Below are 16119 nucleotides of genomic sequence, written 5' to 3'. Positions count from 1 at the left end.
CCCTCTTGTGAGAGCACCAAAATCACAACTAACTGCTGAACAATCATCGACAGGAAGACACTGGAACTCACCAAAAAAGATACCCCACATCCAAAGACAAAGGAGAAGCAATGAGATGCTTAGGAGGGGCGCAATCACAATAAAATCAAATCCCATAAAGGCTGGGTGGGTGACTCACAAACTGGAGAATACTTATACCACAGAAGTCCACCCACTGGAGTGAAGGTTCTGAGCCCCAAGTCAGGCTTCCCAACCTGGGGGTCCAGCAACGGGAGGAGGAATTCCTAGAGATTCAGAGGTTGAAGACTAGCGGGATTTGATTGCAGGACTTTGACAGGACTGGGGGAAATAGAGACTCCACTCTTGGAAGGCACACACAAAGAAGTGTGTGCATCGGGACCCAGGGGAAGGAGCAGCGACCCCAGGGGAGACTGAACCAGACCTACCTGCTAGTGTTGGAGGGTCTCCTGCAGAGGTGGGTGGTGGCTGTGGCTCACCATGGGGACAAGGACACTGGCAGCAGAAGTTCTGGGAAGTACTCCTTGGTGTGAGCCATCCCAGAGTCTGTCATTAGCCCCACCAAAGAGCTGGGTAGGCTCCAGTGCTGGGTCGCCTCAGGCCAAACAACCAACAGGGAGGGAACCCAGCCCCACCCATCAGCAGACAAGCGGATTAAAGCTTTACTGAGCTCTGCCCAACAGAGCAACACCCAGATCTACCCACCACCAGTCCCTCCCATCAGGCAGCTTGCACAAGCCTCTAAGATAGCCTCATCCACCAGAGGGCAGAAGCAGAAGCAAGAAGAACTACAATTCTGCAGCCTGTGGAAGGAAAACTACATTCACAGAAAGACAGACAAAATGAAAAGGCAGAGGAGTTTGTACCACATGAAGGAACAAGACAAAACCCCAGACAAACAACTAAATGAAGTGGAGATAGGCAACCTTCCAGAAAAAGAATTCAGAATAATGATAGTGAAGATGATCCAGGACCTCAGAAAAAGAATGGAGGCAAAGATGGAAAAGATGCAAGAAATGTTTAACAAAGACATAGAAGAATTAAAGAACAAACAAACAGAGATGAACAATACAATAACTGAAATGAAAACTACACTAGAAGGAATCAGTAGCAGAATAACTGAGGCAGAAGAACGGATAAGTGACCTGGAAGACAGAATGGTGGAATTCACTGCCATGGAACAGAATAAAGAAAAAAGAAAGAAAAGAAATGAAGAGGGCCTAAGAGACCTCTGGGACAACATTAAACACAACAACATTCACATTATAGGGGCCCCAGAAGGAGAAGAGAGAGAGAAAGGACACGAGAAAATATTTGAAGAGATTATAGTTGAAAACTTTCCTAACACGGGAAAGGAAATAGCCACCCAAGTCCAGGAAGTGCAGAGAGTCCCATACAGGATAAACTTAAGGAGAAACATGCTGAGACACATAGTAATCAAATTGGCAAAAATTAAAGGCAAAGAAAAATTATTGAAAGCAGCAAGGGAAAAATGACAAATAACATACAAGGGAACTCCCATAAGGCTAACAGTTGATTTCTCAGCAGAAACTCAACAAGCCAGAAGGGAGTGGCATGACATATTTAAAGTGATGAAAGGGAAGAACCTACAACCAAGATTACTCTACCTGGCAAGGATCTCATTCAGATTCAATGGAGAAATCAAAAGCTTTACAGACAAGCAAAAGCTAAGAGAACTCAGCACCACCAAACCAGCTCTACAACAAACGCTAAAGGAACTTCTCTAAGTGGAAGCACAAGAGAAGAAAAGGACCTACAAAAACACACCCAAAACAATTAAGAAAATGGTAATAGGAACATATATATCGATAATTACCTTAAACGTGAATGGATTAAATTCTCCAACCAAAAGAAACAGGCTCGCTGAATGGATACAAAAACAAGACCCATATATATGCTGTCTACAAGAGACCCACTTTAGACCTAGGGACACATACAGACTGAAGGTGAAGGGATGGAAAAAGATATTCCATGCACATGGAAATCAAAAGAAAGATGGAGTAGCAGTACTCATATCAGATAAAATAGACTTTAAAATAAAGAATGTTACAAGAGACAAGGAAGGACACTACATAATCAACAAGGGATCAATCCAAAAAGAAGATATAACAATTATAAATATATATGCACCCAACATAGGAGCACCTCAATACATAAGGCAACTGCTAACAGCTGTAAAAGAGGAAATCGACAGTAACACAATAATAGTGGGAGACTTTAACACCTCACTTACACCAACGGACAGATCATCCAAAATGAAAATAAATAAGGAAACAGAAGCTTTAACTGACACAATAGACCAGATAGATTTAATTGATATTTATAGGACATTCCATCCCAAAACAGCAGATTACACTTTCTTCTCAAGTGCGCACGGAACATTCTCCAGGATAGATCACATCTTGGGTCACAAATCAAGCCTCAGTAAATTTAAGAAAACTGAAATCATATCAAGCATCTTTTCTGACCACAACCATATGAGATTAGAAATGAATTACAGGGAAAAAAATGTAAACAACACAAACACATGGAGGCTACACACTACATTACTAAATAACCAAGAGATCACTGAAGAAACCAAAGAGGAAATTAAAAATTACCTAGAGAAAAATGACAATGAAAACATGATGATCCAAAACCTATGGGATGCAGCAAAAGCAGTTCTAAGAGGGAAGGTTATAGCTATACAAGCCTACCTCAAGAAACAAGAAACATCTCAAATAAACTATCTAACCTTACACCTACCTAAACGAACTACAGAAAGAAGAACAAACAAAACCCAAAGTGAGCAGAAGGAAAGACATCATAAAGATCAGAGCAGAAATAAATGAAATAGAAACAAAGAAAACAATAGCAAAGATCAATAAAACTAAAAGCTGGTTCTTTGAGAAGATAAACAAAATTGATAAACCATTAGCCAGACTCATCAAGAAAAAGAGGGAGAGGACTCAAATCAATAAAATTAGAAATGAAAAAGGAGAAGTTACAACAGACACCACAGAAATACAAAGCATCCTAAGAGACTACTACAAGCAACTTTATGCCAATAAAATGAACAACCTGGAAGAAATGGACAAATTCTTAGAAAGGTATAACCTTCCAAGACAGAACCAGGAAGAAATAGAAAATATGAACAGACCAATCACAAGTAATGAAATTGAAACTGTGATTAAAAATCTTCCAACAAACAAAAGTTCAGGACCAGAAGGCTTCACAGGTGAATTCTATCAAACCTTTAGAGAAGAGCTAACACCCATCCTTCTCAAACTCTTCCAAAAAATTTCAGAGGAAGGAACACTCCCAAACTCATTCTATGAGGCCACCATCACCCTGATAAGAAAACCAGACAAAGATACTACAAAAAAAAATTACACACCGATATCACTGATGAATATAGATGCAAGAATCCTCAACAAAATACTAGCAAACAGAATCCAACAACACATTAAAAGGATCATACACCATGATCAAGTGGGATTCATCCCAGCGATGCAAGGATTCTTCAATATACACAAATCAATCAATGTGATACACCATATTGACAAACTGAAGAATAAAAACCATATGATCATCTCAATAGATGCAGAAAAAGCTTTTGACAAAATTCAACACCCATTTATGATAAAAACTCTCCAGAAAGTGGGCATAGAGGGAACCTACCTCAACATAATAAAGGCCATATACGACAAACCCACAGCAAACATCATTCTCAATGGTGAAAAACTGAAAGCATTTCCTCTACAATCAGGAAAAAGACAAGGATGTCCACTCTCACCACTATTATTCAACATAGTTTTGGAAGTTCTAGCCACAGCAATCAGAGAAGAAAAAGAAATAAAAGGAATACAAATTGGAAAAGCAGAAGTAAAGCTGTCATTGTTTGCAGATGATATTATACTATACATAGAGAATCCTAAAGATGCCACCAGAAAACTACTAGAGCTAATCAATGAATTTGGTAAAGTTGCAGGATACAAAATTAATGCACAGAAATCTCTTGCATTCCTATACACTAACAACAGTGATCAGAGAGAGAAATTAAGGAAACAATCTCATTCACCATTGCAACAAAAAGAATAAAATACCTAGGAATAAACCTCCCTAGGGAGACAAAAGACCTGTATGCTGAAAACTATAAGACACTGATGAAAGAAATCAAAGATGACACAAACAGATGGAGAGATATACCATGTTCTTGGATTGGAAGAATGAATATTGTGAAAATGACTATACTACCTAAAGCAATCTACAGATTCAATGCAATCCCTATCAAATTACCAATGGCATTTTTTACAGAACTAGAACAAAAAATCTGAAAATTTGTATGGAGACACAAAAGACCCCGAATAGCCAAAGCAGTCTTGAGGGAAAAAAATGGAGCTGGAGGAGTCAGACTCACTGACTTCAGACTATACTATAAAGCTACAGTAATCAAGACAATATGGTACTGGCACAAAAACGGAAATATACATCAGTGGAACAGGATAGAAAGCCTAGAGATAAACCCACGCACCTATGGTCAACTAATCTATGACAAAGGAGGCAAGGATATACAATGGAGAAAAGACAGTCTCTTCAATAAGTGGTTCTGGGAAAACTGGACAGCTACATGTAGAAGAATGAAATGAGAACATTCCCTAACACCATACATAAAAATAAACTCAAAATGGAGTAGAGACCTAAATGTAAGACCGGACACTATAAAACTCTTAGAGGACAACATAGGAAGAACACTCTTTGACATAAATCACAGCAAGATCTTTTTTGATCTACCTCCTAGAGTAATGGAAATAAAAACAAAAATAAACAAATGTAACCTAATGAAACTGAAAAGCTTTTGCAAAGCAAAGGAAACTACAAACAAGGTGAGAAGAACTACCCTCAGAATGGGAGAAAATATTTGCAAACGAATCAAGGGACAAAGAATTTATCTCCAAAATATATAAACAGCTCATGCAGCTCAATATTAAAAAACAAACAGCCCAATCCAAAAATGGGCAGAAGACCTCAATAGACATTTCTCCAAAGAAGACATACAGATGGCCAACAAACACATGAAAAGCTGCTCAACATGACTGATCATTAGAGAAATGCAAATCAAAACCACAATGAGGTATCACCTCACACCGGTCAGAATGACCATCATCAAAAAATCTAGAAACAATAAATGCTGGGGAATGTGTGGAGAAAAGGGCACCTTTCTGCACTGTTGGTGGGAGTGTAAATTGATACAGCCATTATGGAGAACAGTATGGAGGTTCCTTGAAAAAGTAAACATAGAATTACCATATGACCCAGCAATCCCACTACTGGGCCTATACCCAGAGAAAGCCATCATTCAAAAAGACACATGCACCCTGATGTTCATTGCAGCACTATTTACAATAGCCAGGTCATGGAAGCAACCTAAATGCCCATCGACAGATGAATGGATAAAGAAGATGTGGTACATATATACAATGGAATATTACTCAGCCATAAAAAGGGACAAAATTGGGTCATTTGTAGAGATGTGGATGGACCTAGAGACTGTCATACAGAGTGAAGTAAGTTAGAAAGAGAAAAACGAATATCGTATATTAATGCGTATATGTGGAACCTAGAAAACTGGTACAGATGAACCTGTTTGCAGGGCAGAAATAGAGACACAGATGTAGAGAACAAACGTATGGACACCAAGGGGGGAAAGCGGTGGAGGGAGGTGGTGGTGCTGTGATGAATTGGGATATTGGGATTGACATGTATACACTAATATGTATAAAATGGATAACTACTAAGAACTTGCTGTGTAAATATATATATAAAATAAAATTCAAAAAAAAAGAAATGGACAGGAATGATATAAATTGCAAAATTTTACTGAAAAAAAAGAAGAAAGAACCTGCTGTATAAAAATTAAATAAAATATAATAAATTCAGAAATTCAAAAATAAATAAATAAATTGTAAGCATTTTCCTAGCTTATTAAAACTCCTAATAAGAACCTTATCTAAATGGCTATAAATGACTTACCATGTGTCTGTGCCATGACTTTTTTTTTTTTTTTTTTTTTTTGGCTGTGTTGCGTCTTCGTTTCTGTGCGAGGTCTTTCTCTAGTTGCGGCAAGCGGGGGCCACTCTTCATCATGGTGCGCGGGCCTCTCATTATCGTGGCCTCTCTTGTTGCGGAGCACGGGCTCCAGACGCGCAGGCTCAGTAGTTGTGGTTCACGTGCCTAGTTGCTCCGCGGCATGTGGGATCTTCCCAGACCAGGGCTCGAACCCGTGTCCCCTGCATTAGCAGGCAGACTCTCAACAACTGCGCCACCAGGGAAGCCCCTGTGCCATGACTTTTTAAGAATTGTTTTCATGTTTACTTATTAAATAATTATTTTCCTCAAAAAAAAAAGAAAAAAAAGCGCCAGTAGCGCGGCACTGGTTCTTCTCAGGCTCGTGGGCGCTGCTCTGAGCAGAGTCACGCTTTATACCAGAAAGCTGGCGGGCACTATGGGGAAGAAACAAAACAAGAAGCAAGTGGAGGAGGTGCTAGAAGAAGAATACGTGGTAGGAAAAGTTCTCGACCATCGAGTGGTAAAGGGCCAAGTGGAGTACCTCCTGAAGTGGAAGGGGTTCTCAGATGAGGACCACACGTGGGAGCCAGAAGAAAACCTGGATCGCCCCGACCTCATCGCCGAGTTCCTGCAGTCACAGGAAACAGCACACGAGACAGACAAATCAGAAGGGGGCAAGCGCAAAGCTGATTCTGATTCGGAAGATAAGGGGGAGGAGAGCAAACCAAAGAAGAAAGAAGAGTCAGAAAAGCCATGAGGCTTTGCCCAGGGTTGGGAACTGGAGTGGATTATTGGAGCTATAGACTCCAGTGGAGAACTCATATTCCTGATGAAATGGAAAAACTGATGAGGCTGACCTGGGCCCTGCCAAGGAAGCCAATGTCAAGTGCCCACAGGTTGTCATATCCTCCTATGAGGAAAGGCTGATGTGGCATTCCTACCCCTCGGAGGATGATGACAAAAAAGATGACAAGAATTAACTCTCCTGAGTACCAGCCCTTGTCATGTCTGACCGTGGGTTTCGAGTGGGGAAAGGAGTTCTACTTGTCTTGACACCATAGAGGTGGCTTGAGAAGATGTCCTTTGAAGAGCCAGTATAGCTTCTGTGCCCTACAGCAGCCCAAGTGCTTTAAAGCCGCTCCATGCTGTATAGTGTGCACACCCATCCCAGTGGAGGGGAAGGAGGGTCAGTGTTTCAAGGCATCCCATTCTGAACTTTACTGAGAAAGGCAAAGGGCCTTCTACATAGGACAAAACTTGCAGGCTGGGATGTGGGAGAGCAAAAGATACTGTAGATCTTCAGAGAGCATCTCCACAACCCACAGCCTTCTTCCCAATAGTGGTAACTCTGCATTTTTACAGCATAGCATGTGTGTAGTTTTTGGCTATTTCTGGTGTATTATTTGGGGTGGGAGGGATGGGGGGAGAAAGAAGGGAGATGGATTAGGATCATTTTTGTTAAAATCTAGGGCCTGATTGGGTAAATGGTGAAACAAAGGAAAGAACAACTAATGACGATTTGGTTCTGTGTCCAGAATATTTTATCCTTTCAAAAATGTCATTGGCAACCTAAATGAGGACTGTGAGAGACCGTTTATAAGCTGTGAATGCCTGAAACTTAGAAGCCAAGGTGTTCCCTGACTCAGCATAATGCTGTTCCCAACAAAGGACTAAGCCAGTTACGAAGTTACCAAAGCTACCATTCTGGGGGATGGAAACTGGCTGAGGAGGAAAAGTCTTATTGGAGTGTACACACAGGCAGGTCATTCTGTCCTAGAGGTGCTGATTCTTGAAATTGACAAGAAGACCCTTTCTTCTCCAGTCATGAAGTTATAAATATCAGGTTCTCCATCCAAGCCACTGGCTGAAGTATTTGGGGAAGGGCAGAGGGTGGTATAGGAGGTGGGAGACTAGGGAAAGACAAGGGCTGGTGCTCTTAGGGTGGAAAACTCCTGGAGCCTCTGTTTTTTGAACTTTGAAACCATTGGTGGCAGGGTTCAGTCACTGACAGCACAAGTTCACTGAAGCACTTCAAGAGTTGAATGATTTCAAAAGCCCTGGTCTCAGGAGAAGATTAAATTTTCACACTGGGGCAGTGGTTCACTTTAAAACAAAACAATTTTTTTAAATCCTAAGCATTAACTAAAACCCAAAATGCTGTCATGACTCATGAGATCTATCAGTTCTTGACATCATCTAGACCTGCATCTAGAACTCCATTGTAAAAGGCACGTGTTAGGTTTCTGTGAAAACTTTTAAATGTAAACTTCGTACCAACACTGTCAGTTTTTGTCTTAATAAAATTATAGATTTATATTTAAAAAATCCAGCAGCATACTTGTGTGGGTCTATTTTTGGGCTCCTCTATTTCATTGACCTATGCATCTGTCCTTCTACCAATACTCTATTGTCTTCATTACTGTAGCTATATAGTAAGGGTTATTTGGGTAGAGTGATTTCACTCTTTATTCTTTTCCAAGATTACCTTAGATATCTAGGGCCTATGGCTTTCCTTATGAATTTTAATTTATAAATTAAAAAATATAAAATTTTAAAAATTATAAATTTATATAATTATAAAAATTAATTATAAATTAAATTTATAAATTAAATAGAATAATCTTTTCTATCTCTACAAAAAAAACCATTGCTAGGATTTTGATAGGAATTGTATTATACCTTTAATTTGGCAAGCAGTGACATCTTTACTATGTTGAGTCTTCCAACCATGAACATGATATGTCCCTCCATTTATTTAGGTCTTCTTTGATTTCTTTTATCAGTGTATTATAGTTTTCAGCATATATGTTCTATATATGCTTTTGCTAGAGTCATACCTAAGCATTTTTAAGTGGTTGTAAATGGTACTGTATCTTTAATTTTACTTTCCTTTTTTGTTGATGACGTTTTGTTTATTTTTTAAATATTTATTTATTTGGTTGCGCCTGGTCTTAGTTGCAGCACGTGGGCTCCTTAGTTGCAGCTCACTGGGTCTTAGTTGCAGCAAGTGGGCTCCTTAGTTGTAGCATGCAAACTCTTAGTTGCGGCATGCATGTGGGATCTAGTTCCCTAACCAGGGATCGAACCCGGACCCGCTGCTTTGGGAGCGCAAGTCTTCACCACTGCACCACCAGGGAAGTCCCCCAAAGTGGACATTTTAGATAATACATTGTAGCAACTGTGGATTCTGATTTTCCCCCGAGGCTGATGTTATTGTTTTGCTTTTAGTAAATCGCTTATACTCAATCTGTGGAAACTATCTTCTCCATGGTATGTAGCCCATGATGTCTGTGCTCAGTTTAATTTATGTTTTTATTTTTTGTAAAATAAAAACTCCCGAGAGATTGCCCCTGGGATCTGTATAGCACAGGAGACCAGCAATGACTGGTTTGAGGTTCTGATCAAACACTCGAGCCAGTAAGGCTTTCACCCTTTGCTCATAGGTCTGGGGGCGAGTGGGGAAGCCTATTCAAAATTCAGTCTGTTTTCAAGCCTATCCCAGCTTTTACTTTCCACCACAGAGCTTGAGCTTTCTTGGGTCTCCCGTGTGTGTGCACACAGCCTCCCATTCAACCAGGGATGTGTGGAACCTCCCTGGTTCTCTCTTTTCCAGGAGTTGCTTGGTAAATTTCTAGAGTCCACTGATCTGCCACCTGCCCCAAGTGGGACTGCAGCCTCAGGCTAACAAAGTTGTGGGCTTTCCCCATTCATTTCCTATTGAGTTTGCTATTTTTACAGACAATGCCATTGCACACGGGTCTTTCACCTTTCCCTCCAGATCAAGCCCAACAATGAAGCTGCTAGTTTTTAGAGACACCTTCACCCTGGTAGCACTACAAGCTGGGGATGAGGGGGGGAAATGGAAGCAGCTCCAGACAAAATATTCAGTGTTCTTTCCTCAAGTTCAGCAGTTTTTCCATAAATAGATGCTTCTCAATTTTTTTTATTTACTTGCCTTTGGTCAACTTCCAGCGCCATGAAATGGCTGGTTTAGACAATTTTGTCCTGTTTTATAGTTGCCCGACACTTTGCCAGAAATATCCAGGCATGACTGAACCTTTCAGCCTTGGACACAGCTTGGGATCCACCTGGGATCCAGACTCTACCCTACCAGCTACAGCCCCAGTGGGTGAATCCGCCTTCTGTAAGTGAAGCTCTCCATTCAAAGCAGACCTCGCTCTGCTGGGGAGGGAAGGCTCAGCGTCATGCAGCTTTGGGGCTGAGCCTGCAGGACCAGAACTCAGTACGTAACCAGCAGACTGATCCCTGCATCCTCCGACATCACTCCCCTGCCTCATCCCAAGGTACCCACTTTATCAATGGGTGCTCACGACTGCAGATGGGCTACGTCCTAGTCTCTACAGCTTCCATCAGACAGGTCACGAGAAACGTCATCTTTCACATAGTTCAATCTGTACAATGGATCAGATCACTGGTGGAATTGCACCATTAACCTTTAACTTTTCCAGGGACCAAAGTAGGGAGGATGTGAATAGGACAGCAGACCGGGCTTGTGGGCACAGCTCTGGTCCTGTTTCCGCCAACTGACCCCCAAGTGCTGGCCCCTACACCCCCACCAGATCCCCTGCATGGAGGGGATCTAGGTAAGCAGGCTGACTCTGGGCCTCCACAACTACAACCAGCATTTATCCTCTATAGGCTCCACACATTTTGATTCACTGAATCCTCACAAGAACCCTAGGAAGTAAATGCTATTATTAATCCTTATTTTCACGGAAGAAAAAAAATGGTGGCAGAGGTATAAATGAAACTTGCCCAAGGATCCCCAAGAGAAAAGTTGGCAGTGACAGAATTTGAACCCAGACAATCCGGTTCCTAATCCTAAACCCAAGCTCCTAAACACTGTGTTCTCTTGCCTCCCCATATGCTACCATCTGTCGATGACCTGGTCACTATTATTGCTGGCACTAGGACAGTGCTTTTGAAATTGCAGGCTGCCTGCCTTTAAGTTGGCCATGCAATCAATTTCGTGGTTAAGCCCGGTTTTTCAATTAAATAGAAGAAACTAAAAATTTTAAATATCAATGCGTGTTATGTGTGGTGAGGGTGGTTTTTATTTCATGAAATTTGTTTCAGTTATAAACGCATCCTTTTCAGGCAACAGTTCTCAAATACTTCAGCAAATGACAGGAACCCATTGCAAAGGCAACACCGCTGTTGATGGAAGACTAGAGCTTAGAGGAGATCTCTTTGCTTTGTTAGTTCTCATCTACCGAAGGTAACCAGAGGTGACCCACTAGCCTCGCTCTTGGACACCCTCCACAACACACTGTTAAAATAAATGTTTCCAGAGCGCCAGGCACTGTTTGAAGCGCTTTGTTAACCTGCTCCTGGGAATTCCCCGGCGGTCCAGTGGTTAGGACTCCGTGCTTTCACTGTCGAGGGCCCGGGTTCAATCTCCAGTCAGGGAACTAAGATCCCACAAGCCACACGGTGTGGCCAAAAAATGACCCAAACAAAACAAAAAAACCTGCTCAATCCTCACTGCATTCAAGTGGGTACTGTTGTTATCCTTATTTTACAGATGAGCAAACAGGCTCAGAGAGGTTAAGCCACTCAGCCAAAGTTACGTGGCCCGTCGGAGTTGGAGCCGGGGTTTGGACCTGCCACGCCTGTGTGGGCCCCCCGTCAGCAGCCTGGAGGAATCTGGTCCTCAGGTGGGAAGACAAAGCCCTGTAGGACTCCCATCCTCCACCCCGCAATTAGACAGGGCCCCAGGAGTACAGTCTCTGCCCTCTGCATGGAAGGCTCCAGACCAGAATTCCCCCCTTTGCGTGTGCCTTCAAAGCACACCTCTTTCAAGATGGCTGCTGCGACCACCGCAGCTGAGGTGTCACAGCCATCCTCCTCATCCAGGTAACCCTCTTTACCTCATCACTGGCTGCCATGAGATTGTAAATATTGTGTGTATGGACTGTCTCCCCCACCGGAAGGAAGTACCCAGAGGGCAGGCATTTTGTCTGTGTGCTGCTGTGCCTCTAGCTCCTAGATGATGGCACATATGAAGAACCCCAGAAACTATCGTTATTGAGTGAGCAAGAGTTTGGAGTAAAGAGGGTGAATAACCTTAAAAGCAAAAGTTAACCCCCTTCACCCCCGGACAAAGCACTATCAATCAATCAACCTGCCATCTGTTCCTGCAATGGTCAAACCACTCTAGTTCATCCATCATCAACAACTAGCACGCTATAAGGAGTCTGGGGTCTTCAGAGACAAAAAAAAAAAGATGGGCTCTCACAGACGGCCAGAGAGAGTTTGTTCGAGACGGCAAATGAGTTCACAATGAGCTGGACTGGACTCCACAGCGCACCTCGGGTCTGTGCATTCACTCCGCTTCTCTTGAAATCTGAAAGGACAGTGGGCGCGTCCGAGGACCTTCAGGCACAGCGTGCCCACCAGGACCAAGAGGTGCTTACAAAGCACCATCTCCCGTTGGACTTGTGGGCTGGGTCCATGTCAGATTTTACACATGGTAGGGAAGGAAGATGCCAGCTCTTATTCTCCAAGGGCTTCTGCATCGTGACGGAAACACCACACACAAACCTCCGAGTCCGAGGAGGGAGCAGCGTTCCACGCACTAGAGAAGGCAGGACGAGGCGAAGGAGGCAGAAGCAAAAGCCCGTTGAGGTGTCCCGTCCCACAGAGCACCCAGAGGCTGGCCCCCACCGCCCGGGCCCTGCTGGACAGCGAGGGAGGGAAGAGCCAGAGCCCCTGCCCACTGGGAAAGGGAAGAATTCACATTAGTGAACATGACTGACTGCCCTTTACAAATGCGGAGGATGCATTTCCTGGCAAAAGGGGCCTGGCCCATGCAGGAGCTCTGTACCGGGAAGTCAGAGCCGGCTTCTGGAGACTCGGGCTGAGTGCACACGGAGGGCGTGTGTATAAGCAAGAAGGGTGTCTGTCTTTAAACTCCCGTCCCCATGCAAATGCTCCTCCCACTCTGCATTACGTCCTCCTTCCGGGCAAGAGTTGAGTCAGCTCTGCGAGCTTGTACTCTCAGGGAGAAGACCCGTGTGCCTGGTGAGACCTAGAAGGACACCACTGCCTGCCCCTCATCCTGACGACGGGAGACACTTGGAAAGAACAGCTTACAAAACACCCCCAATTACTTACCACACGTGCTCTTCCCTTAGAAAACACCCATCAGACAGAAGGAAATGGAGACACAGCAAATTCAGATTTTTTATTCTGGAAAGCACATATGCACATATTTCAAACACAGAAAATTAATCTGGGAGTGAATGCCGTAACAGATCAGCTACTGACCATCATGCAGCAAGGTAAGTGAAATGGATCCGCTGGCCCTCGAAACCCACAGTGCCTGCAGGAGGGTTGAAAAACTAGGATGCTGAATCCCTACCTACTGCCAAAGAAAACGCAACCGAAGTGGCAGGTTCCTAATGACGAGAAAAACTTACAGATAGAATCAAAACTGATTCAAGTCATACAGTGAAAGGACAAAAGGAAAAAGGAAAGAGATCAATATGATCTGAAACAACCATTTTAATAGTAAGTTGCTGACCTTTCATTGGACTCTGGTCCAAGATGCCTGAGGATGAGCCAGTGTCCCTGCACGGGGTCACCCTGAACGGCAGGCAGGCCCTGTCTGTGACAGTGAGGCCCCCCAGCAAGAGACAGCAGAGGACGAGGCCTTGTCTGCTAGTGCCCAGACAGCAACAGGTCCTCTGGACTTGCTGAGGGTCAGTGGACCCAGGCCCCACGGGCTCCCCTCCTCCCTTTGTACACCTGGCTGACGCTGGGTTTCCGGAAGATCTCTGAGAATCACCTGCGAGGGAGAATGCTGGATTTTTAAAGTGAGTGACCTGGCCTCATGACAAGTCATACCATCCAGGCGTTTTTGGCACTTCCTTTCCTCATGCCTAACAGTGTCCCTGCTCCCCTGGCTACAGATGCCAGCCAGTCCCTGTGACTAAAACAAGGGCCATTAATGTTAGCAACAAGCTGGACTGAACAAACCAGTGAAACTGACTTTTTTCACCTGTCTTCCTTTTATATTACTCTGCCAGTTCTAAATCTCTTCCTGTAACTCTACTTCATTGGGATTTTATTAATTCAGTAGCAGCTTCCTCTAAAATCTGTTGGTCTTAGTGATACTGATGTTTCTAAAGGCCAAGCCAAATGGCTCTTTCTCAATCTTGTCTCAAGGTTTCTAAAGAGAAAACTAAATTAACCGGTTAGCCATGCATCATGTAAGCAACTCATATCATAAAAAAACTGGATAGACAAGTATGATTATTGCGCTTGAAACATACTAAAAGGAAAAAAAGGAATATTAACATATCAAGTTACTATGATGATTATTTTAATAACAACCTTCAGGAAAAGCCCACAAATGTTTTCCATTTAAGAATGCCTGGATATTAAAAAAAAAAAAAAAAGCCTGGGATAAAATGTTCTAGGCCAATATATTTCAGACTGCAGGGCTGGTTCTAATTTAGAACAGAATACAGACCTGGAGTTAAGAGAAAGAAGTGCTGACAGTCGTCCCCAAGGTTTTAACTGCCCTTCTGCTATAACATGGCTTGGGAGAACACAGAAATCATTAATGACTATGAGTTATTAAGGCAAAAAGCTATTAAGAAAAAGAAAAATGGTAAGAATACAAGTAACAAGAAAGGGCTGGAAATGATGCACAACTGTTTTAAAATGAAGATGGTTTGGAAGGAAAACAGGGATAAAGGAATTAGATCATCAAAATGTTATAGGAAAGAAAAATGCTTTTGGTTTTCCCAATAAATGGGAAATCAGAATTGCTTTCCTTCCAATTTCACAGGCATCGTTTTCTTAATGTTACTGATCTACTACTAGTTGCCATTTCCTTCTGAGAATGTTAACTGCATATAAATAAATGCAAAAAAACCAAAAAACACCCAGGAAAGAAAACCCACTCCCTCTTCAAAGAAAACAAGAAACCCCACCATAACTATCAGACCGGCTCACCACCCTCTCCTTCCATGCCGTCAGCTGCATTCCGGAAGAGAACAGCTTGTTTTCACTCTAGAGCCATGTGCACCTCATTTTTAAGCCCTTCTGAGCGAGGAAGCTGTTTTAACTTTTACAATGGAGGGAAGGGACCACAGAGAGGAAAAAGACAGCGGAACATTCTGTGCCAACTCAACTTGAACAAGACCAAATTCCTCGCTGTCCACGTGGAAAATGAAACTTAGATCTCTACCATGTAGGTGACTTTTAAATATTTAACTTTTTACTCAAGATAAAAGCACAAATCTGTCCTAATCAGAGTAGTATTAAAATGTGACTATTTTTTCTTCAAAGGAAAAAAAAAAAACTTAGAAAGATAGGTATGTTTCCTTGCAAGCAAAACGGAGAAAAAGGTATTATTGTTGTTACTATAATTATTAAGCCACAGACACATAAAATCCACAAAATGGATTGGGGTGGCTTTGGAAATGCAATATCATATCAAAGGTGCAGACTGTTTCGAACATTCTGTACAGATCGGGCTGAAACAAGAACCAAAGCAAACCTCAACCCCACCAGCAGTGAAGCGCCTCTGGGACCCTGGGAAAGACAGCATGGCCTGCTCCGACGGCGAGGTCACGAAGCCTCTCCGGCGCTACTCAGGATCATCCCGCCAAGCCCGCAGGTGAGGCTGAAGGGTTCTGGCCGCGCCCGGTGCGAAGCACGTGCATCATTGGACCAATTTCTGAATAGATTTTTTATAAATATATACAAATCAGTTACAGGCACTTGAAATGTCTTTGGCTGGAATAACCCAACATTGCAAGATAATGTATTCACAGAGTGTCCAGGCCCAGGCTGGGTTCAGCAGGCAATGATTATGGTTCTCTCAGTCTCTCTCAGAGAACGGCAGCTGTGGGATTAGGCATCAGCCAAAGCCACCTAGGAGAGAACAAGACGGCAACCCAGTCACGCAGCAAAGCCTGGATAACTCGGCCCCACCAGCACTCTTACCAGGTTCTGGTCCCTATCCCAAACCCAGGGAGCCACACCGCACACACCTAT

The 16119-nt window shown here is 42.9% G+C and overlaps 1 protein-coding gene and 1 pseudogene across 2 annotated transcripts in view; one reads left to right on the top strand and one right to left on the bottom strand.

The window, feature by feature from the left end:
* Nucleotides 1-6078: 6078 nt before the first annotated feature.
* Nucleotides 6079-11706, top strand: LOC309646265 (chromobox protein homolog 1 pseudogene; annotated as a pseudogene). The gene has a single exon. The product of its transcript is annotated as a chromobox protein homolog 1 pseudogene (transcript).
* Nucleotides 11707-13280: 1574 nt separating this feature from the next.
* TMEM248 (transmembrane protein 248) overlaps nt 13281-16119 on the bottom strand; it is a 32367-nt gene continuing 29528 nt past the window's right edge. The window contains exon 7 of the mRNA XM_082432403.1: nt 13281-15996. Within this exon, the coding sequence (XP_082288529.1) occupies nt 15976-15996 (21 nt within the window). The 3' untranslated portion in view covers nt 13281-15975. The remainder of the gene's footprint in view (nt 15997-16119) is intronic.

The sequence above is a fragment of the Balaenoptera physalus genome (genome assembly GCF_965194825.1).
Source record: "Balaenoptera physalus genome assembly, chromosome: 16".
Classification (NCBI taxonomy): domain Eukaryota; kingdom Metazoa; phylum Chordata; class Mammalia; order Artiodactyla; family Balaenopteridae; genus Balaenoptera; species Balaenoptera physalus.
Note: the sequence above shows the minus strand (reverse complement) of the source record. Positions and strands in the feature narration are given on the sequence as shown.